The 26891-nt window shown below is 55.1% G+C and overlaps 1 protein-coding gene across 1 annotated transcript in view; it reads left to right on the top strand.

Moving 5' to 3' along the window:
• TCEA3 (transcription elongation factor A3) overlaps window positions 1–26424 on the top strand; it is a 45171-nt gene extending 18747 nt beyond the window's left edge. The window contains exons 6-11 of the mRNA XM_062190615.1: window positions 9665–9828; window positions 9979–10040; window positions 14502–14651; window positions 20743–20889; window positions 23345–23416; window positions 25258–26424. Of these exons, the coding sequence (XP_062046599.1) occupies window positions 9665–9828; window positions 9979–10040; window positions 14502–14651; window positions 20743–20889; window positions 23345–23416; window positions 25258–25266 (604 nt within the window). The 3' untranslated portion in view covers window positions 25267–26424. The remainder of the gene's footprint in view (window positions 1–9664; window positions 9829–9978; window positions 10041–14501; window positions 14652–20742; window positions 20890–23344; window positions 23417–25257) is intronic.
• The last annotated feature ends 467 nt before the right edge of the window (window positions 26425–26891 follow it).

The following is a 26891-nucleotide window of genomic DNA, read 5'->3' as shown; positions in this document are numbered from 1 at the left end:
GGCTGCGCGTCCGTGAGGATGGAGCGACCCTCCGTGGTGTGGGGAGGGCTGAGCATTGGCAGGGCTTGACGTGTGGCCTCCAGGTGGGCAGGTGTGCCGTGGGAGGTGTGTTTGTGGCTCAAGGGAGGAAGGGGAGTGAGCAGCTGGGAGATCGGAGGCTGGAGTTCAGGAGGAAGCGTCCGGGCTGGAAATGTTCCTATCAGAGTCATCAGTGTGTGGCTGGCATTCAAAGCTGCAAACCTGGATGTGGTTCCGGAGAAGGTCAGAGGTCAGAGCAGTGGGAGAGTAGGACAGACAGGAAGTGGAGAGTGACGAGGGTCCAGGGACCATGTTAGATTCTGGGTGACCTGGAGGGCAGTGAGGGTACTGGCTTGTAGGACAGCGTGAGCGGGAGCTACAGTTATTTTACCTGTTTATCTGTTCATTCTTTTTTTTTTTTTTTTTTTTTTTTTGGACAGGCAGAGTTAGAGAGAGAGACAGAGAGAAAGGTCTTCCTTCCGTTGGTTCACCCCCCAAATGACCGCCATGGCCAGCGCGCTGCACCGATCTGAAGCCAGGAGGCAGGCACTTCCTCCTGGTCTCCCATGCGGGTGCAGGGTCCAAGGACTTGGGCCATCCTCCACTGCACTCCCGGGCCGCAGCAGAGAGCTGGACTGGAAGAGGAGCAACCGGGACAGAATCCGGCGCCCCAACCAGGACTAGAACCTGGAGTGCCGGCGCCGCAGGCGGAGGATTAGCCTAGTGAGCCGCGGCGCCAGCTGTCTGTTCATTCTTAACTTGCTGCGCCACAGCGGCGGCTGCATATCTGTTCACTCCTGTTTGAAGGACAGGGAGCTCCTGTCTGCTGGTTCACTCCCCAGGGTGCCCACAACAGCCGGGGCTGCACTGAGTGGAAGCCAGGAGGCAGGGACAAAATCTGGCTCTCCCACAGGGACCCAAGTACTTGAGCCATCACCTGCTGCCTCCCGGGGTGTGCAGTAACAGGAAGCAGGATTGCAAAACAGAGCAGGGACTCAAACCCAGGCACTCCTATCTGGGATGCCAGTGTCCCAACCAGTCTGACTGTCTGTCTCTCACTCTCTCTCTCTTTTTTTTTAAAAAAAAAAAAAAAAGATTTATTTATTTATTTGAAAGGCAGAGTTAAAGAGAGACAGAGAGAAGTCTTCCATCTGCAGTTTCACTCCCCAAATGGCCGCAATGGCTGGAGCTGTGCCAATCCAAAGCCAGCAGCCAGGCACTTCTTCCAGATCTCCCGCACAGGTACAGGGGCCCAAGGACTTGGACCATCTTCTACTGCTTTCCCAGGCCATAGCAGAGAGCTGGATCGGAAGTGGAACAGCTGGGACATGAACCAACACCCATATGGGATGCCAGCGCTGCAGGCAGAAGCCTAGCCCACCACGCCACAGCGCCAGACCCTAAAGCAGCATCTTAACAGTTACACCACACACCTGCTGCTACACAGTAATTTTAACTCTAATATTCCAGTGAGAATGCCATTGGAAAGAAAAGTAGGGACACGAAACTTAGATCCTTTATGGCTTTTTGAAGATCAAACAAGCTAGAAATTAAAAAAAAAAAAGATTATTTATTTATTCGAAAAGCAGTTACAGAGAGATAGAGACCTTCCCTCTCCAAATGGCTGCAACAGTCAGGGCTGGGCCAAGCCAAAGCCAGGAGCCAGGAGCCAGGAACTCCATCCAGGTCTCCCACGTGGGTGGGGGGGACCAAGTACTTGGGCCATCTTCTGCTGCCTTTGCAGATGCATTGGCAGGGAGCTGGATCAGAAGTGGAGCAGCTGGGACTTGAACTGGGATGCCAGCTTTACAAGCAGTGGCTTAACCTGCTGCGCCACAATGCCAGCCCCAGGCCTGGGTGTTGACAGAGCTGCCATGTTGCACAACTCCAGCGTGGCAGCCGAGTGCCAGCCCCAGCTGCATGGAGGCTGTCCAGAGTGCCAGTGGATCTGAGGCTGTATCCTGCCTCTGAAGCAAAGGGCTCTGCCATCAGCTAGCAATGTCTGCCCGGGAACAGAGGCTCATGCACGTTCTAGACTAGTGTTCTCACGGGGGCCACTGAGTGGGTGGAGGCGTCTCCATCACTATGACGGGGCCAGGGTCGGGGTGGCGCCGAGGGGGACACCACTGGCATTGAGTCGGCAGTCTTGGAATGTGGTCAGGCCTGCTGAGGAAGGGTTGTCCTGTCCCCATGAAACAAAGGCCACCAAGCCAGGTCTTGGTCTAATGCTATAGTGGAAACATCTGATAAGTGTGGCAGGCATTGTACCCCAGATTCCTCTCCTCCCGACGTGGCTTTGCGACCTTGAAGCCTAGAGGCTGTCTCCCGTGATGCATGCTTTTTCCAAAGGTCAGCCAAGTGCACTGCTTCTTGCTGGTTCAGAGTGGAGGGTGAGCTACCAAAGGGAAAAGAGTGGACCTTGTACACGCGCTTTTGCTTCTCTGCTGCCTCCTGGACTCTCTGCCTGTTTCATCTTTTTCTTTTTACAAAGGTGTATTTTATTTCATTGAAAGGCAGAATTACAGGGAGAGAGAGAAGTATTCCATCTGCTGCTTCACTCCCCAAATGGCCACAAATGGCCGGAGCTGGGGCAGACCGAAGCCAGAAGCTTCTTCTGGGTCTCCCACTTGGGTGTAGGGGCCCAAGCACTTGGCCCATCTACTACTGTTTTCCCATCAGCAGGGAGTTGGATCAGAAGTGGAGAATCTGAGACTCAAACTGGCACCCGTATGGGATGCCAACACTGCAGGTGGGCTCTTAACCTCCTACGCCACAGCGCTGGCCCCTCTATTTCATCGTTTGCGTCCATCCATCCATCCACTCATTTACTCATTCATCCATTTGGCACGCCCCCGTGGGAACTCCGCCTCCCCTGAGGCTGGAGCTGTGTGCACACACATTGAGACCATGGCAACTCAAGAGCATGGGCCTGTCTGAAGGGGGCAGTCACCCCCAGCCCCAGCTGATTGTCACTTCATGGAAATTCAGGCCCGCTGTGCCGTGTCTTCTAGTTTTACTTTTATCTGGAAGGCAGAGAGATAGAGAGAGATCTTCCATCTATGGTTTCACTCCCTAAATGCTTGCAACAGCCAGTGTTGGACCAGGTCAAAGCCAGGAGCCTGGACTCAATCCACATCCCCCACGTAGGCAGCAGGGACCCAAGTATTTGAGCGTCATCGGCTGTCTCCCGGGGTGCACATTAGCAGGAAGCTGGATCAGCAGTGGAGCCGGGACTCGAGCCCAGACACTCTGGGTTTGCAGGCATTCCAAGCAGAGTCTTAATGCCTGCCCTATCTTCCCTTTTTTTAAGGAAAAATGGACATGTAGATTCTCAGATGAAGCTCCCAATTTTAAGCACTGGCAACATATTCATATTTTTCTTTTTTTTTCTTTTTTTATTTTTTTGACAGGCAGAGTGGACAGTGAGAGAGAGAGAGAGAGACAGAGAGACAGGTCTTCCTTTTGCCGTTGGTTCGCCCTCCAATGGCCGCCGCGGCCGGCGCATCGCGCTGATCCGAAGCCAGGAGCCAGGTGCTTCTCCTGGTCTCCCATGGGGTGCAGGGTCCAAGGACTTGGGCCATCCTCCACTGCACTCCCGGGCCGCAGCAGAGAGGTGGCCTGGAAGAGGAGCAACCGGGACAGAATCCGGCGCCCCGACTGGGACTAGAACCCGGTGTGCCGGCGCCACAGGCAGAGGATTAGCCTAGTGAGCCGCGGCGCCGGCCAATATTCATATTTTTCTAAGACACAGCAGGGCAGGCCAAACATATCTGCAGCCAAGCAGAGACTGAAACTCAGGATCTCTGCCTTCACGGAGCCAGCTGCTAGTGTGGAGTGCAGGCGCACACCAAGTATTTGTTATTAGAAGGGAGAAGTGAACGTGAAATAGGGACGCCCCAGTGTGTTGAGGAGTCAGGGGAGACTTGGTAGAAGCGCGAGTGTGTAAGCTGAGGATTGAGCAGTGTGCGAAAGGTGAATGGGAGCTTAGTAGACAGCCAGGCAGCGGGAATGGCAGGTGTGGAGGTGTGACGGCAGGAGTGAGCGTGGCGCTCTGGGAACTGTCACCTGGGACACCAGGAGGCTGACTGTGGAGGGCACCCTGATGGCAGGAAAGAACTTGTACTTGGGTCAGCTGCCCTTAGCCTGGCTGTCAGGGTTGTTGGGCTTCTGCCTAGCAGTTACGCATCCTTGGCAGTGCAGTAACTAAAATGACCTCGAGGTGGCGCTCAGGAACAACAAGCCCGTCTGCCAGGTGCCTCTGCTCAGACCTGGTGCCAGCTTTTCCAAGGGCAGGTGCTGGCGCTGGCAGACCTACTGCGCCAGTGCTGCCCGCTCTGCAGTTTGGCTTAGTTCCTGATCACATGCACGAAAAGCTAAGTGAGTGTGGCTGCCTGAAATGCCACCAGACACAAGTTCTAGCCAACCAGCCAGCTCCTGGCCAAGCAGAAGGGACTGTCCAGGAAAGGTGGGGAGGAACCACTGCAAGGAACCTAGTCCTGCTCTGGTAAGAGGATTCTGGAAAACCCAGAGATGCAGTGAGATGTGTTGGAAAGAATTTGAGGCCAGCACCGTGGCTCAACAGGCTAATCCTCCACCTTGCTGCGCCGGCACACCGGGTTCTAGTCCCGGTCGGGGCACCGGATTCTGTCCCGGTTGCCCCTCTTCCAGGCCAGCTCTCTGCTGTGGCCCGGGAAGGCAGTGGAGGATGGCCCAAGTCCTTGGACCCTGCACCCGCATAGGAGACCGGGAGAAGCACCTGGCTCCTGCCTTCGGATCAGCGTGATGCGCCGGCCGCGGCGGCCATTGGAGGGTGAACCAACGGCAAAGGAAGACCTTTCTCTCTGTCTCTCTCTCTCTCACTGTCCACTCTGCCTGTCAAAAAAAGAAAAAGAAAAGTGGGAAGAAAACTTGTAATGGGGTAAGAGGAGGGGTCCCAGTGTGTGGGCTCAAGGGAGACATCACATGGAAGAGTGAGCTTGTCAGCTGAGACTTGAACGAAGCCAGAGACCAAGAATGTGTTTAGTGGACGGCAGGAAAGGATTTTAAACCTGAGTTTGGGGGCCGGCGCTGTGGCATAGCGGGTGAAGCTGCCGTCTTCAGTGCCAGCATCGCATATAGGCGCCAGTTTGAGTCCCAGCTGCTCCACTTCCGATCCAGCTCTCAGCTATGGCCTGGGAAAGCAGTAGAAGATGGCCCAAGTGCTTGGACCCATGCACCTGCGTGGGAGACCCGGAGGAAGCTCCTGGCTCCTGGCTTCAGATTGGTGCAGCTCCGGCCGTTGTGGCCAGTTGGGGAGTAAACCAGCAGATGGAAGACCTCTCTCTCTGCCTCTCCTTCTCTGTGTAACTCTTTCAAATAAATAAATAAATATAAAAAAAAAAAACCTGGACTCCAGAGCCCAGGTCCTTAATAAATAGAGCACCTTGGGGCTGGCTTTGTGGCACAGCCAGTTAAGCCATTGCCTGCCTGCTGGCATTCCGTAGCAGCATCCCAGAGAGTCCTGGCTGCTCTGCTTCCTATCCGGCTCCCTGCTAATGTGCCTGGGAAGGCGGTGGAAGATGGCCCTGGTGCTTGGGCCCCTGCCACCCACTTGGGAGACTTGGATGGAGTTCTTGGCTCCTGGCTTTGGCCTGGCCCATACCCAGGTGTTACAACCATTTGGGGAATGAACCAGCAGATGGAAGACTCTCTCTCTCTCTCTCTCTCTCTCTCTCTCCCTCTCTCCCTTCCTCCCTCCCTCTGTCACTCTGCCTTTCAAATAAATAAACCCATCTCTTTTTCTTAAGATTAATTAATTAATTTATTTGAAAGGCAAAGTTTCAGAGTCAGAGGCAGACTGGTTCACTCCCCAGATGGTCACAACAGCCGGAGCTGCGCCAATCTGAAGCCAGGAGCCAGAAGCTAGTTCTGGGTCTCCCACATGAGTACAGAGGCCCAAGGACCTCGACCATCTTCCACTGCTTTCCCAGGCCATAGCAGTGAGCTGGATCGGAAGTGGAGCAGCTGGAACTTGAACCAGTACCCATATGGGATGCCGACACTGCAGGCGGCAGCTTTACCCGCTACGCCACAGCGCCTGCCCCCTAAACACATCTTTTTACAAGTGAATAAAGAGCGCCTCTGTGAGCGTTCCAGAAGTGACCGCGATCCCTGCTGTGGTCCGTTACTGTGGCCCCTTTGCCGCCGCACGCTGCCGGCTGCCCTAGCGGTTTTCCTCCCACACGCCCCAGGCATGGAGGTGTGTGGGGTACACAGGTCAGGGAGGCCTCATCCCTGCTGCCGGAGCCGGGAGCCGGATCCCCCTAAGCCCAGAGTACGGGGCCTCCGTGCTTTCTAAGAGGCCCTGTCTCCCCGCCCTAATTCAGCCCTGCCTGGACCCCCGAGGTGTGCCTTTCACCTCTCTGGCCGCTCCCTCAGTTCACCACACATGCATTCATTCAACAGAGGAGTCAGGTGCCTGTGGCAGGTGCAGCCTGCAGTGTGGCGGTGGCACAGCTGGAGTTTGTAAACACAGAGCAAGTTAATTATAGAACTTGGAGGAGTGCCAGGAGGAAAGGAGTCAGGTGATGAGCAGAGGACTTCATGGGACAGACACGGTTTGCCTTGGCCAAGGTGTGCAGAGAGGGCCTCCTGAGGACGTGACCTTGAGCTGAGACCTGACCGGCAGGAAGGCACCAGACTTGGGAGGAGGGACCAGCCAGTGCAAAGGCACAGTGGCAGGAGTTTAAGGAAGTGGGTGAGTGTAAGGAAGAGAAAGAAGCAGTGCCCGTTCCCTGACGCATGGAGGGCGCACAGCAGAGGAGCAGGCCAGAAGGGGCTGCTTCAGGGCCTTGGTGAGGTTGACTTTGTGCTGAAAACATCTGGGAGCCATCGGAGGGTTAGAAGCTGAGAGTGACTTGCTGGCGTGCGCGCGCGCGTGTGTGTGTTTAAGATTTTATTTATTTAGGGGGCCGGCGCCATGGCTCACTTGGTTTATCTTCCGCCTGCAGCACCAGCATCCCATATGGGTGCCGGATTCTGTCCTGGTTGTTCCTCTTCCAGTCCAGCTCTCTGCTGTGGCCCGGGAAGGCAGTGGAGGATGGCCCAAGTGCTTGGGCCCCTGCACCTGCATGGGAGACCAGGAAGAAGCACCTGGCTCCTGGCTTTGGCTCGGCGCAGCGCTGGCCGTAGTGGCCATTTAGGGAGTGAACCAACGGAAGGAAGACCTTTCTCATTGTCTCTCTCTCACTGTCTATAACTCTATATGTCAAATAAATAAATAAGATTTATTTGAAAGGTAGAGAGAGAGAGAGGGAGGGAGGGAGGGAGGGAGGGAGAGGGAAAGATCTTCCAACAGCTTGTGCACTCCCCACATGGCCACAATGGCCAGGGCTGGGCCAACGTAAGCCAGGAGCCTAGAACTCAGTCACGGGCTCCTGTGTGGGAGGCCGGGGCCCAAGCACTGAGGATCTTCCACTGCCTTTCCAGATGTATCAGTAGGGAATTTTGTTGGAAGTGGAGCACCGGGACTCGAACCAGCGCTCTGATGTGGGATGCTGGCGTTGTACGTGGCCCACGGCTCCACAACGCTGGCCCCAGCTGCTGATTTTTGAAAGGTTCCCCTGGCTGCCATGTGGCGAGGGGGTTGTAGGGGAAGCAAGAACACACAGGAAACAGTCTTTTGGGGCTGTTGTGTCTGTGCCCAGGGGCTGGGGCCAGGCCGGGTGCAGAGAGAGTCACTTTGGCTACGGCAGCGCCTACTTCAAACCCTTCCTAGCCTTTCCTCACCCAGACCTCTCCCTCCCACTGACTCTCTCCAGAGATTCTCTCACTCCAGAGAGATGAGACTGCATGTCAGCTCCCGACCCAGCCCTACTTCCAGGCTGCCCGGTGGTCAGGCAGGGGTGGGTAGAATCCAAGATACGTTAACTCAGAGCTGTAAGTTTCAAACTGCATTAAGCAAATAAGTAGAAGGTGAGCATTTGGCCTAGCGATGCATCTGCCGGTCAGGAAGCCTGCATCTGGGGCCAGCGCTGTGGTGTCATAGGCTAAGCTTCTGCCTGCATTGCTGACATCCCATAATAGGCTAAGTTTCTGCCTGCATTGCTGACATCCCACATGGGCGGCAGTTGGTATCCTGGCTGTTCCTCTTCCAATCCAGCTCCCTGCTAATGCACCTGGCAAAGTGCCTGGGCCCCTGCACCCACGTGGGAGACCCAGAAGAAGCTCCTGGCTCCTGGCTCTGGCCTGGCCCAGCCCCAGCAGTTGCAGCCATTTGGGAAGTGAACCAGCAGATGGAAGACCTCTGATTCTGTGTGTGTGTGTGTGTGTGTAAAACTCTGACTTTCAAATAAATAAATAAGTCTTTAAAATAAAAAGTGAAGAAAAGCTAGCGAATTCCTCTGGGGTAAATGCTTAGGAACTGAAAACGTGAACCTTACGGAGGGCAGAGCCTCCTCTCCCCTGCTCACCAACCCTGTGGCAACACACACCCCTTCGAGGGGCTTCAGGGCCATAGAGAACACGAAAACCCCAGGGTTCCGGGGGTGTCTGGTGACACAGTGGATGCAAAGTCAGGCTGGGGAAAGGAGGTCATGGGCAGACTCCACTCTTCTAGGATGAGTAGAAACTGATTAGTTAAGAGCGTGGGTGCCCCGGGGGTCCGGCTGCCCGTGTTTGAATTCTGCTTCAGGTGTGTGACCTGAGCCCAGCATCTCTGTAAATGCTTCTGTCTCTCAAATCCCTGTGAGAAGCAGGTGTTTTGCAGTGAGTTAAGCCGCTGCTTGTTACCCCTGCATCTTGCATCAGAGGGCCTGGTTCGGGTCCCAGATCTCTGTGCTTCTGATCCAGCGTCCTGCTAACGCACTTGGTCAGCAGTAGGTGATGTCCCGAGTGCTTGTGTTCCTGCTGCCCACATGGGAGACCCAACTGGAGTTGCTAGCTATGGCTTTGGCCTGGCCTATTCCTAGCTGTTGGGGCATTTGGGGAACAAATGAGCAGATGGGATATTTCTCTCTCTCTCTCTCTCTCTCTCTCTCTCTGTTATTCTACCTTTCAAATGAATAAATAAATTCTTTTTAAAAATAATAGGTAGGGACTGGCGCTGTGGCACAGTGGGTTAACGCCCTGGCCTGAAGCGCCAGCATCCCATATGGGCTCTGGTTTGAGTCCCGGCTGCTCCACTTCCAATCCAGCTCCCTGCTGATGGCCTGGGAAAGCAGTATAATTTGGCCCAAGTTCTTGGGCCCCTGCACCCGCATGGGAGACCTGGAAGCTCCTGGCTCCTGGCTTTGGATAGGCACAGCTCCGGCCATTGCAGCCAATTGGGGAGTGAACCAGCGGATGGAAGACCTCTCTTTCTCTCTCTGCCTCTCCTCTCTCTGTGTAACTCTGACTTTCAAAGAAATAAATAAATCTTTAAAAAGAAATAATAGGTAAAACGCACTTTGAAACATATCTCTAAGGTAAGGACAGGAATAGCTTCGTCCTGGTGGGGTTGTTAGGAGGATGAAATGAGACGATCCACATCGAGTGCCTAAAGTAGTCCCTGGCTCTTACGGCTCTCTCAGGGGTTGGAGGAAGCCATGCAGGAAGCGTCTAGAACAGGACTCGATGACTCCTTTATTCACTTAACGTCACAATGTCTGTTACTGACTGTCACCCTCAGATCAAACAGCAGCAAGCCGAAAGCCGAGACCCCCAAAACACCCAGCAGCCCTTCCACTCCCACGTTCGCCCCCTCCGTCTGCCTCCTGGCCCCCTGCTATCTCACGGGGGACTCCGTCCGGGACAAGTGTGTGGAGATGCTGTCTGCGGCCCTGAAGGCAGAAGGTAAGTGGGCCCAGCTGGGGATGGGCGGGAAGGGGGAGCCCACAGCGGGCAGGCGCGGGGCAGTACAGCAACAGCCTTGTCCCCAGGACAAGCAGGCAGCACTGCCAAGGTCATGTCTGGCTCACGCCTCCGTTTCCCCGTATCTTCTAGATGATTACAAGGACTATGGAGTCAACTGTGACAAGATGGCCTCAGAGATCGAAGATCATATCCTTGAGTTGTGCTGGGGCTGTGGGTGTCTGAGCTGTCCCGGAGCAGCCTCCCAAGGGCCGGGGACCCGGGGACAGCTCCCTGCTCTGACCCAGAGCCCCTCATCCTAGCGAACATCTGTTGTTAGTGTTGCACCTGCCAGCCTGTTGTTCAGCCGCTGTAGAACAGGACCTCCTTCCTTGTTGAGAACGACTCTGAGTTGGGCTCCCTGCTTTATCCAGTTTTATAGGTGAGGTGGCTGAGGCTCAGAGAGATTAAGACATTCACCAGAGCTCACCTAGCAATGGCAGAGTTGGGATTAGAACCCAGCACGAGTGACTCTCGACCCACGAGGCTCCCCTGCTGGGCCAGACAGGCGTGCCCTGCCTTATCTCAGTCGGTCATCCTGTTACCTCCTGGGTCCACAGAGAGGACGTACCTACCCTTTCCCTCTCTTCCATCCTCCCATGATAACAGCTCCTTAAAAAAAAAAAAAGATTTATTCATTTATTTGAAAGAGTGACAAAGGGAGAGAGAGCTTCCATTTGCTTGTTCACTCCCCAAATGCCCACAACAGCAGGAGCTGGGCTGGGCTGAAGCCAGGAGCCTGGAGCTCCCAGGTGGGTAGCAGGGGCCTACGCTGGGTCATCCTCTGCTGCCTGCTCAGGGAACTGATCGGAAGCAGAGCAGCCAGGACTTGAACCAGTGCTCATCCGAGATGCCAGCATCCCAGTGGAGGTTAACCTGCTGCGCCACAACGCCAGCTCCAGCTCCAGTTTTGACTCCTTGATGTGCACCAGGCAGTTGGCACTTCCTCCCTCCATGAGACAGATGGGGAAACTGAGGCTTGGGAACTACTGGATGTCTGAGCTGGACTGAGAGCCTTGGTCCTTGGACTCCATGTGCTGAACTCATTCTCTACGTCCCTCTCCTACGTCCCATCTCAAAGGGGCCATGTGCAGACTGCAGAAGTTTGCCCCTGCGATATTGGCCCATTGCACCAAAAGATGTTGGGCTTGGGAGAAAACAGTCCCTCGCCACAGTGCCCCCTGGGAATGGGTGCATGGAATGTCTTTTACTGCAGAGGAAGGTTTGCCTGTCAGAGATAAGGAGGTGTGGAGGGAGGGGGACAATCCCCAGGGGAGAGGGGGAAAGGACACTTTTGAGGCCCCCTGGTGTTACCTGAGAAGGGCCAGGGGCCAGTCTGCAGACAGAGCCTGCTTCCCTCTCCCCTCTAGGACCCACTCTGATATCCACCTGTACAGTTCCTGCAAGTTTCCCTACGTAGTTCCACCTCCCTCGCTCCCCCACCTCTCTCCTCCCTCCATCCTGCACCAAATCCGCTCTCTAAAGGAGAGGAGGTCAGAGCCCCAGCAAGCCCCTCCGCTCTGTTCTGAGCCGGGGAGGATAACTCTGGGGACTTGAACGCTCTGTGTCGCAGAAAACACCTGTCCTCCTTGCAGCCACCCTGGACCAACACAAGGGTTCTTCAAAAATCTTGTGGGAAAATGTAAATAAAAGATAAGTTTGTAGGGGCCGGAGCTGAAGCACAGTGGGTTAAACCACTGCCTGCAATGCCAGCATCCCATAGGGGTGTTGGTTCGAATCCCGACTGCTCTGCTTCCAATCCAACTCCTTGCTAGTGAATCTGGGAACGCAGTGCAAGATGGCTCAAGTCCTTGGGCCCCTGCACCCACATGGGAGACCTGGAAGAAGCTCCTGGCTCCTGGCTTCGACCTGGTCCAGCTCCTTTGGGATGCCGGCATTGCCCCCAGTAAATAAAAACTTTAAGAAAATAAGAAGTTTGTAGCAGACAGTTACCCTAATGATTGAGACACTTTCGCGCGCGCCCTTCTCCCCAGCACACACACACACACACACTTCGCCTCTGTGACTGCCCTGTGCCAGCCGGCCAGCTGCACCCGGGCGCCCTCCCCCACCTCTCCTGGGAGGGTGGTGACAGCCCCCCCGCCCCCCACAAAGCACAACCACCACCACCACCACAAAAAAAAAAAAAAAAGAAAGAAATAAGAAAAAAATTTTAAAAAAATGATTGACACCTGAGTTCCACATCAGAGTCCTTGCTCCTGCCTCCCACGTGGGGAGACCTGGATTGTGTTTCTAGCTCCTGGCTTCAACTACAACCCAGCCCCTGCTATTGCAGGTATTAACCAGCAGATGTGAGCTCTCTCTGTATGACTGTCCATCTCCCTCTCTCTGTCTCTCAAATAAAAAATACTTTAAAAATAAGTTTGGGGGCCGGCGCTGTGGTGCAGTTCTAGTCCTGGCTGCTCCTCTTCTGATCCAGCTCTCTGCTATGGCCTGGGAAAGCAGTAGAAGATGGCCCAAGTCCGTGGGCCCCTGCACCCACGTGGGAGACCCAGAAGAAGCTCTTGGCTCCTGGCTTCAAACAGGCCTAGCCCTGGCCATGGTAGCCATTTGGGGAGTGAACCAATGGATGGAAGATCTTTTTCACTGTCTCTCCTTGTTTTTTGTTTGTTTGTTTGTTTTTTATTTATTTGACAGGTAGAGTTATAGACAGTGAGAGGGAGGTCTTCCTTCTGATGGTTCACTCCCCAAATAGCCGCTCTGGCCAGCGCTGTGCCGATCCGAAACCAGGAGCCAGGTGCTTCCTCCTCACTGTCTCTCCTTGTAAGGCCACAAAACACACCAGACAGCGGAACAGGGGAAAGGGTGTACTGGGGGAAACCTGACAGAGTGAAGGGAAGGGGCAAAGAAGGAAAAAGAGAAGGCGAGCGTAAGAGAGAGAGTGAGAGAGAGATCAAGAGACAGAGAGAGAGCCACGTGTTCAGGAGCAGGTCCTTTTAAAACTTTGCCAGAGGGTGGGCAGGGAAGTAGGAGCAGCGAATCCCATTAGGATGGGGGTGGGCTGACACCGGTGTTTGGGCCATGTGGCCACCTGGCTTCCAGCAGTGGCGGGGGGTGGGGGGTGCTAGAGCCTAGGGTGGTGTCAGGGTATAGATCGCACCATAGATAAGACTGCACCATTTTACTAACACTCCTCTCTCTCACTGCCTGTCAAATAAATACATACAATTTTTTTTCAAAAAAGATGTTCATTTTGGTGCAAAAAAATTTGAAACTGTCCAGTTTCTTTATAATTCTCATTTTCTGGTGACTTTATGAAGAGCCTGTGTATGCCTAGATTTCAAAAAAAAATTTGCATCAAAATAGACTTATCTTTTAATTCCATTTTCCATAAACTCTTTGAAGTGCCCTCGCAGGGCATGCACGGGGCACACACGCCCCCTGAGGGGTTGGTGGTGCCCGAGACTGCTCTCCCTCTGGTCCTCCCTGTGATCTTGGGAAGTGGAGGAGTCAGGAAACACTGATGCCCCCACTTGTCGACAGACACTGCAGAAACCCAAATGGCCCACTTGGAGGCGCCTGGTTTGGTTTCCAGTGCATTGTGGTATATTCTCTCCACACTCACTGTACTGACAGCACTAACTCGTCAGTCGCAGAAGCAAGACCTGGCACCGCCTCCCGCCCCGCTGTCCTGGCAAGCCGGCGTGCCCCACATCCCCACCTTCCTGCAGCCTCTCCCTGGGCGTGCTTCTTCCCAGCCACGGCTTTGTCTTCCTGATTCTGCTTGGCTCAGGGGCTCATTGTTTGCTGAACTCCTCCAGGGGATGTGGGGTTGGGGGAGGCCGGGAAGGCTCCTGGGGTGAGGGAGCCTTCCCAGGAGTCAGTGTGTGGACAGTGGTTGGAGCCCAGCCGCGGCTTCCTGCTGGGGGTGGGGAGAGCAGTACCCTTAGAAGAGGTCTGGCTTCCAGCCTGTCTCTGCCCGGAATTGGCTGTGACCTTGAGCAAGAGCCTTTCTAAGCCTCAGCTTCCTCATCTGTTGCTGGGAGAAGTGACTGTGACCAGCAGTTCCCAAAGTGGGGGCCCTACGAGTGCTGGTGGACATCGTGCAGGGCGGGGGGGGGGGGGGGGGGGGTGCGGATCTAGGTTCTAGAAACACCCCGTTGGGCCAAGTGCAGTGAGTCCTTTGTTGCAGTCCTGCTCAGAGCCGCTGACATCTGGACTCTGTCTCCAGGGGCCCTGACTGACGGGAGCTGTGGTCATCTCGCAGCCCCCAGCTGTGAGCATCTGATTCCCTCCAGAAACCACGCTAGAGCCTCCTGCAGCTGAGCTCACGGACTCCTCCTTAGAGCCCTGTGTTTTATAAATAAGAAACTGAGGCACAGAGAGTTCGTGTGCCTCCCCGGAGATCAGACAAACCCAGGATGCCTGTTCCCAGGGTGCTTGCTATGATCTGATCTTCCCCCAGGAGCTGTTTCCTGTCCCTATACTTGGTTGACCCCAGATGCCCCAGTGAGACCACCCCCCCACACTGGGAGTCTGACCCCTGGAGAAGTCCAATGAGAAGAGCTGGCCCAGGGTCTCCAAGGCAAGGCTCCCACCCTCTGTGCCCCTCCCACTGGCTTCTTGACCCTTGACCCTTGGCCCCATCACATATCTACCAGGAGCTCAAGGGCACGGACATGAAGTACCGGAACCGCGTGCGCAGCCGAATCAGCAACCTCAAGGACCCCAGGAACCCCGGCCTGAGGCGCAATGTGCTCAGCGGGGCCATTTCCGCCGGGCTGATCGCCAAGATGACGGCAGAGGTGAGGGCGGCGGCCTGGGCGCGGTGGGCGGGAGGCGAGGCCCCACCAGCTTTGCCCAGGTCTGATGGCTGTGGCTTGTACCCCAGCAGAGATGAGCCTCGGGGGGGGGCTTTTCCAGCCTGTCCTGGGGTTTCTGGGACATTGGGATGGTGCACACACAGCATCAAGCTCTACGGTGGAAGTGTTCACTGTCCCCCTTCACAGATAAGGAGCCGAGGCTCAAAAGAGAAAACTGATTTATCCTTGCACATAGCTAGGAAGTGTTGAAGCCAAGAGCAGACTGGCCCCAGAGCCCCGGCTCCTCCCTGCTTTGTCGTCTGCCTCCCTCTTCTCTTGATGAGGCCTGTACCCAGCTCTGGGCCCACGACAGCATAGCAGTCCCCACTGGGGAGACAGAGACATCCCCACATGTGTGCGGCACCCACACGGAGTGCTAAGTGCTGTGATGGAGCCGGCCTGGCAGCCCTCGGGAAGGAAGGGGTGACTCAGCTCAGAGGGGTCAGGAAAGGGCCGAGAAGGGAACGGACCTGTTTGAGGAAGTGCAGGGCTCTGGTTAGACGCTTAGGAGCCGGGCCAGACCGCCTGGCTTCGAACTGCACCTGTGCTTTCCACCTGTGGGACATAGATGCTGATTCCAGCCATCTCGTGAGGAATGAAGTGAGTTAACACAGGAGGGCACTTTAAGACGTTTGTGCGAAATGGATTGAAAAGCAAGTTTCTTTTTTATTATAAAAATTTGTCTTAAATTCATGCATAGTGGTTTCAAAAACACAGATTTTCTGTGAACTGTTTAAAGGTACCTCCTATGTGAGTTGTTTAAAACAGGTGGGAGTATCTGGCCCACAAAATCATTTGGTCTGGCCCTGCCAAGGCAGAACTTAAAATCCAATAAATCTGTAGCATGCTAATTTTTTAAGAAATTTATTTATTTATTTATTTATTTATTTGAAAGGCAAGGGTCGGTGCCATGGCGCAGTAGGTTAATCCTCTGCCTGCTGCACTGGCAGCCCATATGGGCGCTGGTTCTAGTCCCGGCTGCTCCTCTTCCAATCCAGCTCTCTGCTGTGGCCTGGGAGAGCAGTAGAAGATGGCTCAAGCCCTTGGGCCCCTGCACCCACATGGGAGACTAGGAAGAAGCACCTGGCTCCTGCTTAGGATCGGCGCAGCTCTGGCCGTTGTGGCCATTTGGGGAGTGAACCAATGGAAGGAAGACCTCTCTCTGTCTCTTCCTTTCACTGTCTGTAACTCTACCTCTCAAATAAATAAATAAAATCTTTAAAAAGAAAAAGAAAGGCAGATTTACAGAGAGGCAAAGAAAGAGAGAGGTCTTCCATCCACTGGTTCACTCCCCAAATGGCTGCTACAGGCGGAGTTGTGCCAATCTGAAGCCAGGAGCCAGGAGTTTCCTCTGGGTCTCCCACGGGAGTGCAAGGGCCCAAGCACTTGGGCCATCTTCTACTGCTTTCCCAGGCCACAGCAGGGAGTTTTATTGGAGTAGAGCAACCAGGACACAAATCAGCGTCCATGTGGGATGCCAGCACTGTAGGCGCTGGCTTTACCTGCTATGCCACAGCACCGGCCGAGGCTAAATTTTTTTAAAGATTTATTTGTCTATTTGAAATTCAGAATTAAAGAGAGAGATCTTTTATCTGCTGGTTCTTTCCCCAAATGGCTGGGGCTGGGCCAGGCTGAAGCCAGGAGCCAGGAGCTTCTTCCAGGTCTCCCATGCGGGTGCAGGGGCCCAAGCACTTGGGCCATCCTGCTTTCCCAGGGATGGGAGTTAGCAGGGAGCTGGATCAGAAATGGAGTGGTCGGCCTCGAACCAGCACCCAGATGGGACGCTGGCACTGCAGGCAGAGGCTTAACCTGCTGCACCACAGCACTGGCCCCTTAGCAGGCTAATTTTTAAGTTGATCATTTTGTATGGCCAGCACATGATGTTATAAATATCCAAATGATCCTTGGCAGAAAAATGTTCCCATCTGAAGCCCTGGCCTTCAGTGCCGACATCCCATATGGGCGACTGTTAGAATCCCGGCTGCTCCACTTCCGAGCCAGCTCCCTGCTAATGCACCTGGGAAAGCAGCAGTGAATGGCCCAAGTGCTTGGGCCCCTGCAACCACGTGGGAGACCTGGAAGAAGCTCTAAGCTCCTGGGTTCGGCCCGGCTCCGCCCTGGCCTTTGCAGCCAACTAGGGAGTAAACCACCTGTTGGAAGATCTCTCTCTTTCTGTCTCTCCTCTCTGTGTAACTCTGCCTTTCAAATAAAAAATCTTTTTAAAAAAATAAATATAGACAAACGTTTGCTTCAATGAGAAAAATAACAGCTGAGTGAGGACTTAGTGGATGGGGTTTCCATGGCAGCTCTGTCTCCCAGGCTCCCTCTCTGTGTCTCTTTCCCTGTTTGCCCGATGCCCCCTTTCCTCCCCCTCCTCCCTCTGTCCCGTCAGCACCCTGAGAAGGGGCTCTTGTCCGTCCGCAGCTCACCCAGCGCTGAGGACAGCACCTGCTAGGGCATGAGCGCTCAGCAAGAATCCACTGAGCTCACATCGAGCCCCGTTCTAACCGAGTACGAAAGGGTGAGGACCCCGGGCATCCTCCTGCTCTACTTCCTTCATGCCGGGCCGCATTTTCCTTTGGCCTCCTCTCTCACTGTTCCGCAGCAGACTGCCCTACACAGAGCATAATTACAAATATTCCCTTGTGCAAGGGCAGCCAGCGCTTTAGCACCGATGAGAGACGCGATTCTTTTGTTGTAAAATAAATACGTACAACACACCGTGGGCCCCACAAGCAGAGCTGCCATGGCAACTCAGCACCTGCCTCCTTGGAATCAGACCGCCCGTGGCCCAACGTGGCCACAGGAGCGCCTTTTCTGGAGCCTTCCCCAGCCCTCTGCAGACTTGATCGAGACTGGAATTTCTCAAAGATCAGCGGTCCACGACAGTCAAGTAGCCTACAGGATTCTCCCGGTTCCCTTTGGCCTTATTTCCTATAGTAGTGCCCTTTGTGTGTCTTCAGTGCTGCTTCATGCTAAATGAGGCTGGGTGGGGTAGGTAAGTGGGTGGCTGGGTAGGTGGGAGGGTGGGTGGGTGGCTGGACTTTTGTCTTCTGGATTCGTAGCTGACACACAAGACCCTCCTTCTGCAGTGTCTCCCACACCACTCAACTTGAACCCACCCTAAAATGCCCTTCTCCGAACACGCTGCCCTTATTCTTGGATCTTCTGCGTCTGCTACTCTGTTTGGGAGGGGGCCGTCCCCTTTAGGAGCACTGCCTTGCGAGCTTGGGTTAAGATACAGCTCTTGATGACAGCCTACCGCCAGGCAGTTGGCCGCCGCGGGCTGCGCCGCTCCCTGCGCTCTGTCTGGCTTTGCTCTCCTCCTGCTTTTCCTTTCTTGCAGCGCTGTGTTTGTCTTGGCTACACTGCCAGATCAGCACTGCCTGGGGGCAGGAACTGGATCTTCATACCTGAGTCCTTGGGGCTCAGAGGCAGGGGTGCACCCCAGCCAGCTCCACCGCCTCAAGAGAGCAGATCCCTACTCTGCATTCGGACACATCACATTCGTAGCTTGAAATTGGCCATCGTGGGGGTATTTATTATTCCATGGACATTGACGTGTGCTAGATTAGCGACCCCCACAGCCAAAGTCAGCTTACAGCACGCGGAAGTCGTTAAAGGCATTCAGGAACTCAGCATCTAATACATTTTGAGTGACATAATGCATTATACTCTGGAACCCTCCCCCAAATTACAGTCAGTTGCTTTTTACTTACACAGCTCTTGGTTTGGCTTATTTTCCTATATATTCCTGTCATTGGTTGGAATCAAGCTCTTAAACTTTACACACTGGAACTTCAGCATCAAGGTGCTCAAGAATAACCTGAGGGGCAGTGTTGCAGCGCTGCAGGTTAAGCTGCTGCTTGCAAGGCCGGCATCCCATATCGAAGCACCAGTGCAAGTCCTGGCTGCTCGGCTTCTGATCCGGCTCCCTGCTGGTGTGCCTGGGAAGGCAGCAGAAGATGGCCCAGATGCCTGAGTCCCCACCACCCACCGGGGAGACCAAAGATCTCTCTCCCTCCTTGTCTCTCTTCCTCTTTCTCTCCCCCCCTCCTTCTGTCATGCTGCCTTTCACATATTTTTTTTTCTAAGATTTATTTACTTATTTAAGAGTTACAGAGAGAGGAGGAGAGACAGAAAGATCTTCCATCTGCTGGTTCACTCCCCACATGGCCACAACGACCAGGGCTGGACCAGACCAAAGCTTCTTCCAGGTCTCCCACATGGGTGCAGGGGCCCAAGTACTTGGGCCATTCTCTGCTGCTTTCCCAGGCCATCAGCAGGGAGCTGGATCAGAAGTGGAGCAGCCAGGACTCAAACTGGCATCCATATGGGATGGCAGCACCACAGGCCGTGGATTAACCTGCTGTGCCACAGCGCCAGCCACCACATAGTTTTTTGTTTTTTTAAAAAAGGAATAACTTGATGCACTAATAAAAATTCATATTCCTGGGCCTGTCCTCAGCGTTCTAAATTCATAGGAATCTATCAAGAAGCCTAGAGCAGGGCCAGTGCCACGGCTCACTAGGCTAATCCTCTGCCTGTGGCTCTGGCACCCCAGGTTCTAGTCCCAGTCGGGGCGCCAGATTCTGTCCCAGTTACTCCTCTTCCAGTCCAGCTCTCTGCTGTGGCCCGGGAGGGCAGTGGAGGATGGCCCAAGTCCTTGGGCCCTGCACTTGCATGGGAGACCAGGAGGAAGCGTCTGGCTTCGGATCAGTGCGGTGCGCCGGCCACAGCGGCCATTGGGGGGTGAACCAATGGAAAAAGGAAGACCTTTCTCTCTGTTTCTCTCTCACACTGTCAATAACTCTACCTGTCAAAAAAAAAAAAAAATCCATAAAATCATTGGGTCTGGTCTTCCAAGGCGAGACTCGAAATTCAGTGAATCTGTAGCAGGCTAATGTTTTAGCTGATGACTGTGTGTGGCCCACGAATGATGCTCTAAATCTCCAGGTGACTTCTGGGAGAAAATGAAAGGCCCCAGCCCTGGCAGTTGTTAAAGTGCCTGCAGCCCCCATCGGAGCGCCTGGTTTGATACCCAGTTTCAGCTCCAACTCCCGGCTCCCACTCACGTCAGCCCTGGGAGGGAGCGGTAACCGGGTTCTTACCACCCACGGCAGAGGCCGGATGGAGTTCCCAGCTCCCAGCTTCTGCTCAGCTCGCCCCCAACTGTCACAGGACTGTCACAGGCATTTGGGGGTGAAGCAGCAGGTGGGCCCTCTCTCACTCTTCATCTGTCTGTCTGTGTCTCTCTGCCACTCAGATAAATACTTAGAAGCCCGAGTGGTTACAGTGCAGAGTCAGCACCCTGAAATCACCCGGCTTCCCCACCAGCCCTGTTCTCTGTGGCTTAAGGAGCCAGGGTGGATAATGTCAGGGGGAATGTTCACCTAGTGGCAAGTCACCATGGCTTCAGCCGTTCTCCTTCCCCCCAAACCAACCTTAACCAGAGCTCTCGCTGGTTTGAGTGTCGCCATCTCTGCTGTCCTCTGCCGGAGGCTTAAGGGGAGGCAGGTGGCCAGGGAGATGGGCAGAGAAGGGAGGCCCCAGGTGCAGACGCTGCGTGTCCACGGTGAGCTGGTGGGAGACAGGAGATGGTTTTATAGGAACTCCTACTAAAAGATGTTCTGGGAGCAGGCATTTGGCCTAGCCATTAGGATGCTGGTTGAAGTGCATGAGTTGTCGGTGTGTGTGTGTGTGTGTGCGCGCGCGTGCCTCTCAAAAAGAGAGAGAACAGTGTTCCGTGATGCGCATTTCCAGGGGAGCAGGTAGTTGCCTGGGAGATTCGGGGTCTTGCTGGGGTCAGATGGCAACAGTGAGTCATGGGTAGTTGAGACCCAGGTTCTGGCTAGCCACAGCCTCCAAGTGTGACCTTTTCTCGTTAAGACGGGGCCAGGAGTCCAGGCCTTCATCCGGCCCTTTGTCCTGAAGCCAGCACCCTCCTCCGGCTCTGTTCAGCTCTCAGGAAGCCAGGGCTGGGCCGGGCTGCTGCAGGACCCCAGCCCTGAGGGGCAGACTCCTTTCTCTCCAGGAAATGGCCAGCGACGAGCTGAGGGAGCTGAGGAACGCCATGACCCAGGAGGCCATCCGCGAGCACCAGATGGCCAAGACCGGCGGCACCACCACCGACCTCTTCCAGTGCAGCAAATGCAAGAAGAAGAACTGCACCTATAACCAGGTATCAGCAGCGGGGAGAGGGCCTGGGTGCAGGGGGCCGCAGGGCCATGGAGGTGGGAAAGCAGGGCCAGAGGGGAGATGGGGCTTCAGCTCCCTGGGCTGCCGGGAGAAGGGCAAGCCATGAATACCACGCGGTGCACCTGTGCCTCGAGTCACCCAGCTGGTGCCTGTGAGGCGTGGCCAGTGTGTCCTGGACTGCTCAGCAGTGAGATTAAAAACCAGACTCATTGGGAACAGAACCTCTGGTCACAGATAGCTGGAGGGAACCTTAACAATGTAAAACCTGGCTTCCTCATTATACACAGGAAGAGATGGAGGCCTAGGGGTGGTTGTTGGGGTGCAATGGGATAAGCCGCCACTTGGGGCACCCACATCTCATATTGCAGTGCCGGTTCAAGTCCTGGCTGCTCTGCTTCCAGTCCAGCTTCCTGCTAATGTGCCTGAGAAGGTGGTGGATGATGGCCCTGCTACTTGGGTCCCTGCCAGCCCACACAGGAGACTCAGATGGAGTTCCTAACTCCTGCTTTTGGCCTGGTCCAGCACTGGCTGTTCTGGGCATTTGGGGAGTGAACCAGTGGTTGGCAGATCTCTCTCCTTCTCCCTCCCTCGCCCTCTCTCCCTGCCTATTTCTCTGCCTTTCAAAACTGAGGCCCCGATGGGCTAGATGGGTTTGCACAGGGTGGCAGAGGTGGCACTGTGGCCAGACCCAGACCCAGACCTTTCTGCCTGCGATGCAGCCCATGTGGTCGGTGAGGCCCGAGGGATTTAGCCTCCAGTGCTGAGGGCGAAGGCCCTTGTCCTCTGGCCTAGGGCATTGTGGCAGGCTGGAGGGGGCCATCTTGTTTCCGGGTCACACATGCCCCAGGAGCTGCCGTGCTCCTGGATTCTAATTGCTGTCTAGTCTTGGCTGCACAGTCAGCCCTGCCAGCTGGGGTCCCTCAGAGAATTCCGGTTCAGGAATTGGCACACGGTTGAGCCAGCACCTGCTCCACCCCCCACCCCACCCCTGCACCTGCTCCACCTCCACCCACAGGGCGGCGCTGTGCTTCCTGTGTTTCGCCTCCCTGCAGGAATCTGCTGTAGCCAAGTTTTCTCTCCCCCAGAGAAACCCACCTGCTGTCCTTTCTTAGGCGTCACTCGTTTCCAGTGACAAGGCTGGGCCAGGCTGAATACTGAGCTCACTCACCGGCCCCAGAGATGCCTCCCACAACAGACTCCCCGCTGATGTCACTGAATGCCAGAGAAGTAGTGACTCTGAGCAGGGTTGGCCTTAGGAAATCAGGACCAGCAGGTTAAGACACTGCTTGGGACACTTGGGGCTCAAGTCTCCACTTGGTCCACTTCCTGTTATGTGCACTCTGGGAGGCAGCAGGTGATGGCTCAGTACTTTGGCCTCTGCCCCCCATGTGGGGCACCCGGATGGGCTTCCAGGCTCTTGGCTTCCTGGCTTCAGCCTGGCCCCGCCTGCCTATTGCAGGCATTTGGGGAGCGAACCAGCAGATAGGAAATCTCTGCCTCCTCACTCGTTCCCTGTCATTTCTGCCTTTCAAACAAATAAAACATTTTAAGAAGAGAAAATCAGAAGAGCAGCTGTTAAATCTGTAAGTGCCGGACTGTGCTGTGGGAAGCTGGTTCCTGCATCTGAGCAATGCGGTTAAGAAGATGAGGAAATGGGGCCAGCGCGCTGGCATAGTGGGTAACGCCGCCGCCTGCAACGCCGGCATCCCATATGGGCGAGTTTGTGTCCCGGCTGCTCCACTTCCGATCCAGCTCTCTGCTAATGGCCTGGGAAGAGCAGCGGAAGATGGGCCAAGTGCTCGGGCCCCTGCACCCATCTGAGAGACCCAGATGAAGCTCCTGGCTCCTGGCTTCAGCCTGGCCCAGATCTGGCTGTTGAGGCCACTTGGGGGAGTGAACCAGTGGAGGAAAGATCTCTCTGTCTCTTCCTCTTTCTCTGTAACTTTTTCAAATTAATAAATCTTAAAAAAAAGAAGGGAGGGAGGGAGGGAGGAAGGAAGGAAGGAAGGAAGGAAGGAAGGAAGGAAGGAAAAGGGATGAGAAACTGGAAGACATTAAATGGTTCCAGTGAGCTCCAGGTCCCCTTGGCTCCCTGGGCCTCAGGCCTTGCCCCTGTGAAACATGGAAGGTGAGGGAGATGACCTCCCGTGGTGCTTCCAGCTCACTGTGGTTCTAACCAGTGAGGCACGTCCAGGGGTGAGTCCGGGGATACTTCCTGCAGGAGGTGAGTTCCGGGCCAGAGAGGGAAATCAGTTCCGAGAGATCCATCAGAGGGAACGTCCAAGGTCAGGCTAAGCCAGGGAGCCGCTCGGAGTGAGCTGTGCGCTGCCCGAGAAGAGCAAAGCTTGCATTGTGGAATTCCCAGTGTGTGTGTGTGGGGGGGGTGTCAGTGCCTGGCGCAGGGGAGCGACTTCATCAGTGGTTCTTCTCTGTCGCAGGTGCAGACCCGCAGTGCCGATGAGCCCATGACGACCTTTGTCTTATGCAATGAGTGTGGCAATCGCTGGAAGGTCTGTATGTCTGTGTCTTCCGCCCCTACCATCCACAGACCCTGCACCACCGAAGGCGTAGTATACCCCCAGCCTGGAAGGGGCTTGTGCGAGGGGAGGGCTGCCAGCCTGCACAGGGCGGGTCTGCAGAGCCGGAAATAGCAGCTGGGGAGACCGGCGTGTTTTCCTTTGGGAAGGGCACCTAGCTGGGCGGGGGTGGTGGCAGCCCACGATTTATCACAGGATGGGCAAGTCTGTCATTTGAGCCCAGATGGAATCAGTTTCCTGACATCCGCAGAGGGCATCTGGACCACACCTCTTGGCGAAGTGCTTTCCCAGATGGTGTTTCCTTTGAGCCTGGTCTCAGCCAGGCAGGCTGGGCTCTGGGGGAACGCAGCAGCCCCCAGAAGCTCCCAGGCCATCCTCCCCTCCCTACGGCAGCTCTGCAAAAGGCTGGCGTTCCCCAAGGAGGTACCGCAGGCTGCCCCAGCTCCTGCGAAGACGGGGTTTGGTTTTCAGGCGTGGGAGCCCAACAGAGACTCCCCCCGAAGTGCTCCCTCCTGAAAGAACAGAGTGTGATCACGTGACTAATGTCGGTTTCCAGTGCCATCTGACTTGCACATGCGCTGCGCGATGTCTGGGCCCCCAGGCGGGCTGCAGGTGCCCCCCGAGGATCCGCGGCACTCAGAGCACGACACTGGGCCTGGGCCTGGGGGTCAGGAGCCTTGGTTTCGGGTCTCCTCCTGCGCTCCTCACCGTGTGAGCTTCAGCACATCCCTCAGCTCCCTGAGCCCTTCTCCCAGGGTTCATGCACACACACGTACCTTGCAGACAACAAGTGTCCCTCTGTAATACTGTTTGCACTCTCAGAGGGGGAGACAGTGACGGCAGCAGTTCGATGATGAGTGTAGAGTCACCCAGGCTGGAAACTGGAAGGGAGTGCTCCAGATTTCTGATGACTTGAGCATCGATTTTTCTTACAAAGGACCTCAGCGGACTCTCTAAGCCTGGATTTCCTCATCTTTAAAATGGGGGCATTAATGCTATTCTCTCCCAGAGCGGTTTGGAGAACCAGTGAAGTGAGCACCCAGAGAAGCAGGAACATGGCCTCTGATACCCCAAGGGGCACCTGGGTCAAATTAGAAAACGGGCCCAGCCCTGGCACAGAGGGGAGAGCTGGCCGCACAAGGCCTGTGTTTTCAGCAACCTGCCAGGCTCTTTTGTGCAGTCAGCAACTTGTATGACCATACCCCAAAAAAGCCAGTGTGTACCCAGGACATAGAAGCCACGGTTGTCACTGCTCTGAGTGTGGTGGCACCTCGTCTTAGCGGAGCTTGGGCAAGTCACAGAACCGCTCTGAGCTGCTTGCCGCTTTACCAGTGAGGATGGGAGTGGTGCTGGTGCCTGCCTCCCGGGGGGAAGGTGAGGATGAAATGGGTTCAGCCATGTTGGTCCTGCCCAGCGCGGGTCAGTGCTTGATAAGTGGTAGCTCTTGAGGTCATCGCTCTCAGCGCAAGGATCTCCTGACTGCCCCGCCCCCAGCTCCTCACGCCAGGTTCCCATGAGCTGGAGAGGCAGGACCACAAGGGGCGTGGCCGTGGCTTCCAACAATGTATTCAGTTGGCGTCCACTGAATATATTGCGAGGCCTGGAGCTGAGTGCCCACCAGGTGCCGGGCATTGGATTCCTGCTCAGGCCGGCACTACGGCCCCACTTTACAGATAAATGCTTCGTCCAGGGTTGCACAGCTCATCATAGCCGAGCTGGGGTGTGGACTCAGGTCCCTGTGACTCCAGCCTCTGCGTTCTTTTTCATGGTCCCTGGGAGCGCCCTCACACTCTGTTGCCTTTTTGGTGTTGTAGTTCTGCTGATGGGACCACCGCCATCCGGACCGCCATGAGCAAAGTGAGGCAGCACCCGCCCATCGGAACGGAAGACAAAATAAAATTTCAGATGAAGAGGAAGGCTGAGCTCTGAATGAGGGGCTTGGGCATCAGGGGTAGAATATTTTGCAAATTGGTAGTCAGTTGTTAACCACGGTTGGCTGATGGGGAGCCTCGTCGGGGTGAGTGCCCAGGATCTGTGTGGATAAACCGCTCAGAGGTCAGATGTCTTTGACAGTGGGCTGCCCAGGCTTTGCGTCCCTCATCTCCAGAGCCTCCCAGCCCTTTCTGAATTGGAAGGCACTGAGGCTGACACAGCCTCCCAGCCCCAGAGTTGCACCAGCACAGTTGATGCGAGGATTCGGAGAAATGGGGGAGGGCGACTTCTTCAAAAAGTTCGTGGAAAATGAATGTTATGAAAAACTATGCATGGATTTTAAAGATGTTATGTTTTGTACCAAATAAACTTCCCTTTGGGGGGGCCAGCATTTTTTTTCTAAAGATTTTGTTTATTTTTATTTGAAAGAGCTACAGAGAAGAAGAGAGAGAGAGGAAGAGAGAGAGAGAGAGAGAGAGAGAACTAGCTAGCTTCCATCTGCTGCTTCACTCTCCAAATGGTCACAATAATTGGCTGGGCCAGGCCAGAGCCAGGAGCCAGGAGCTTCTTCCAGGTCTCCCATGTGGATGCAGGGGCCTAAGGACTTGGGCCATCTTCTACTGCTTTCCCAGGCCATAGCAGAGAGCTGGATCAGAAGTGGAGCAGCCGGACTCAAACCAGCACCCATGGGATGCCAGCACTGCAGGCGGCTGCTTTACCCCCTTCGCCTCAGCACCGGCCCCACTGGGGTTGGCATTTGTGCTCATGGTTAGGATGCCACTCAGGACACCCATGTGCCACATCAGAGTGTCTGGTTTGAGCTCCTCCTCTTCCAATCCGGCTTCCTGCTGATGCACGCCCCGGGAGGCAGCAGGTGATGGCCCACGTGCTTGGCTCCCTGCCACCCATGTCAGAGAACCAGATGGAGTTCAGGGCTCCTGGCTTCGGACTGACCCAGCCCCAGCTGTCGCAGGCATTGGAGGAGTGAACCAGTGGGTGGAAGGCCTCTCTTCTCTCCGTCTCTCTGTCCATTTGCCTTTCAACTGACAAAATGAATAAACTTCTTTCAAGTCCATTTTCCATGAATTTTCTGAAATCCCGCCTATGACCTCCACACCATGCAGTGCTGTTTCTCCCCTGTACCATAGCCCCTCCCGCACTCTGTGATTGCATATGTATAACTGGCTGTGGAGGGCCCCGGAGGCCTCTAGACCATGCCCCTCGAGACAGGCACGAGTCCCCTTGAGCTCGGGCTTTGCATAAAGGTTACAGAAATGCCCTGACTTCCACGGCCCCTTGGGAGCCGGGAGCCGGCAGGGTCTTCGCACAGCTCTGCCCGTGGCCCAAGCTTCAGAGGGAGGTCTGCGGAGCACGTTGTCCTGGCCTGCTTCTCCCTGGATCATCTCAGCCTGCTTTTAACGCTGATGAAGACTTTAGGCAAAGCTGGAAATTTCTAGAAAAGGCTAGCTGGTGGGTCCCTCGAGGGTCTTCATGCCAAATTGTTCCTGGCCTTGCT

The sequence above is a fragment of the Lepus europaeus genome, chromosome 5, assembly GCF_033115175.1.
Source record: "Lepus europaeus isolate LE1 chromosome 5, mLepTim1.pri, whole genome shotgun sequence".
NCBI lineage: Eukaryota > Metazoa > Chordata > Mammalia > Lagomorpha > Leporidae > Lepus > Lepus europaeus.
This window is presented reverse-complemented; position numbering and strand designations above follow the sequence as displayed.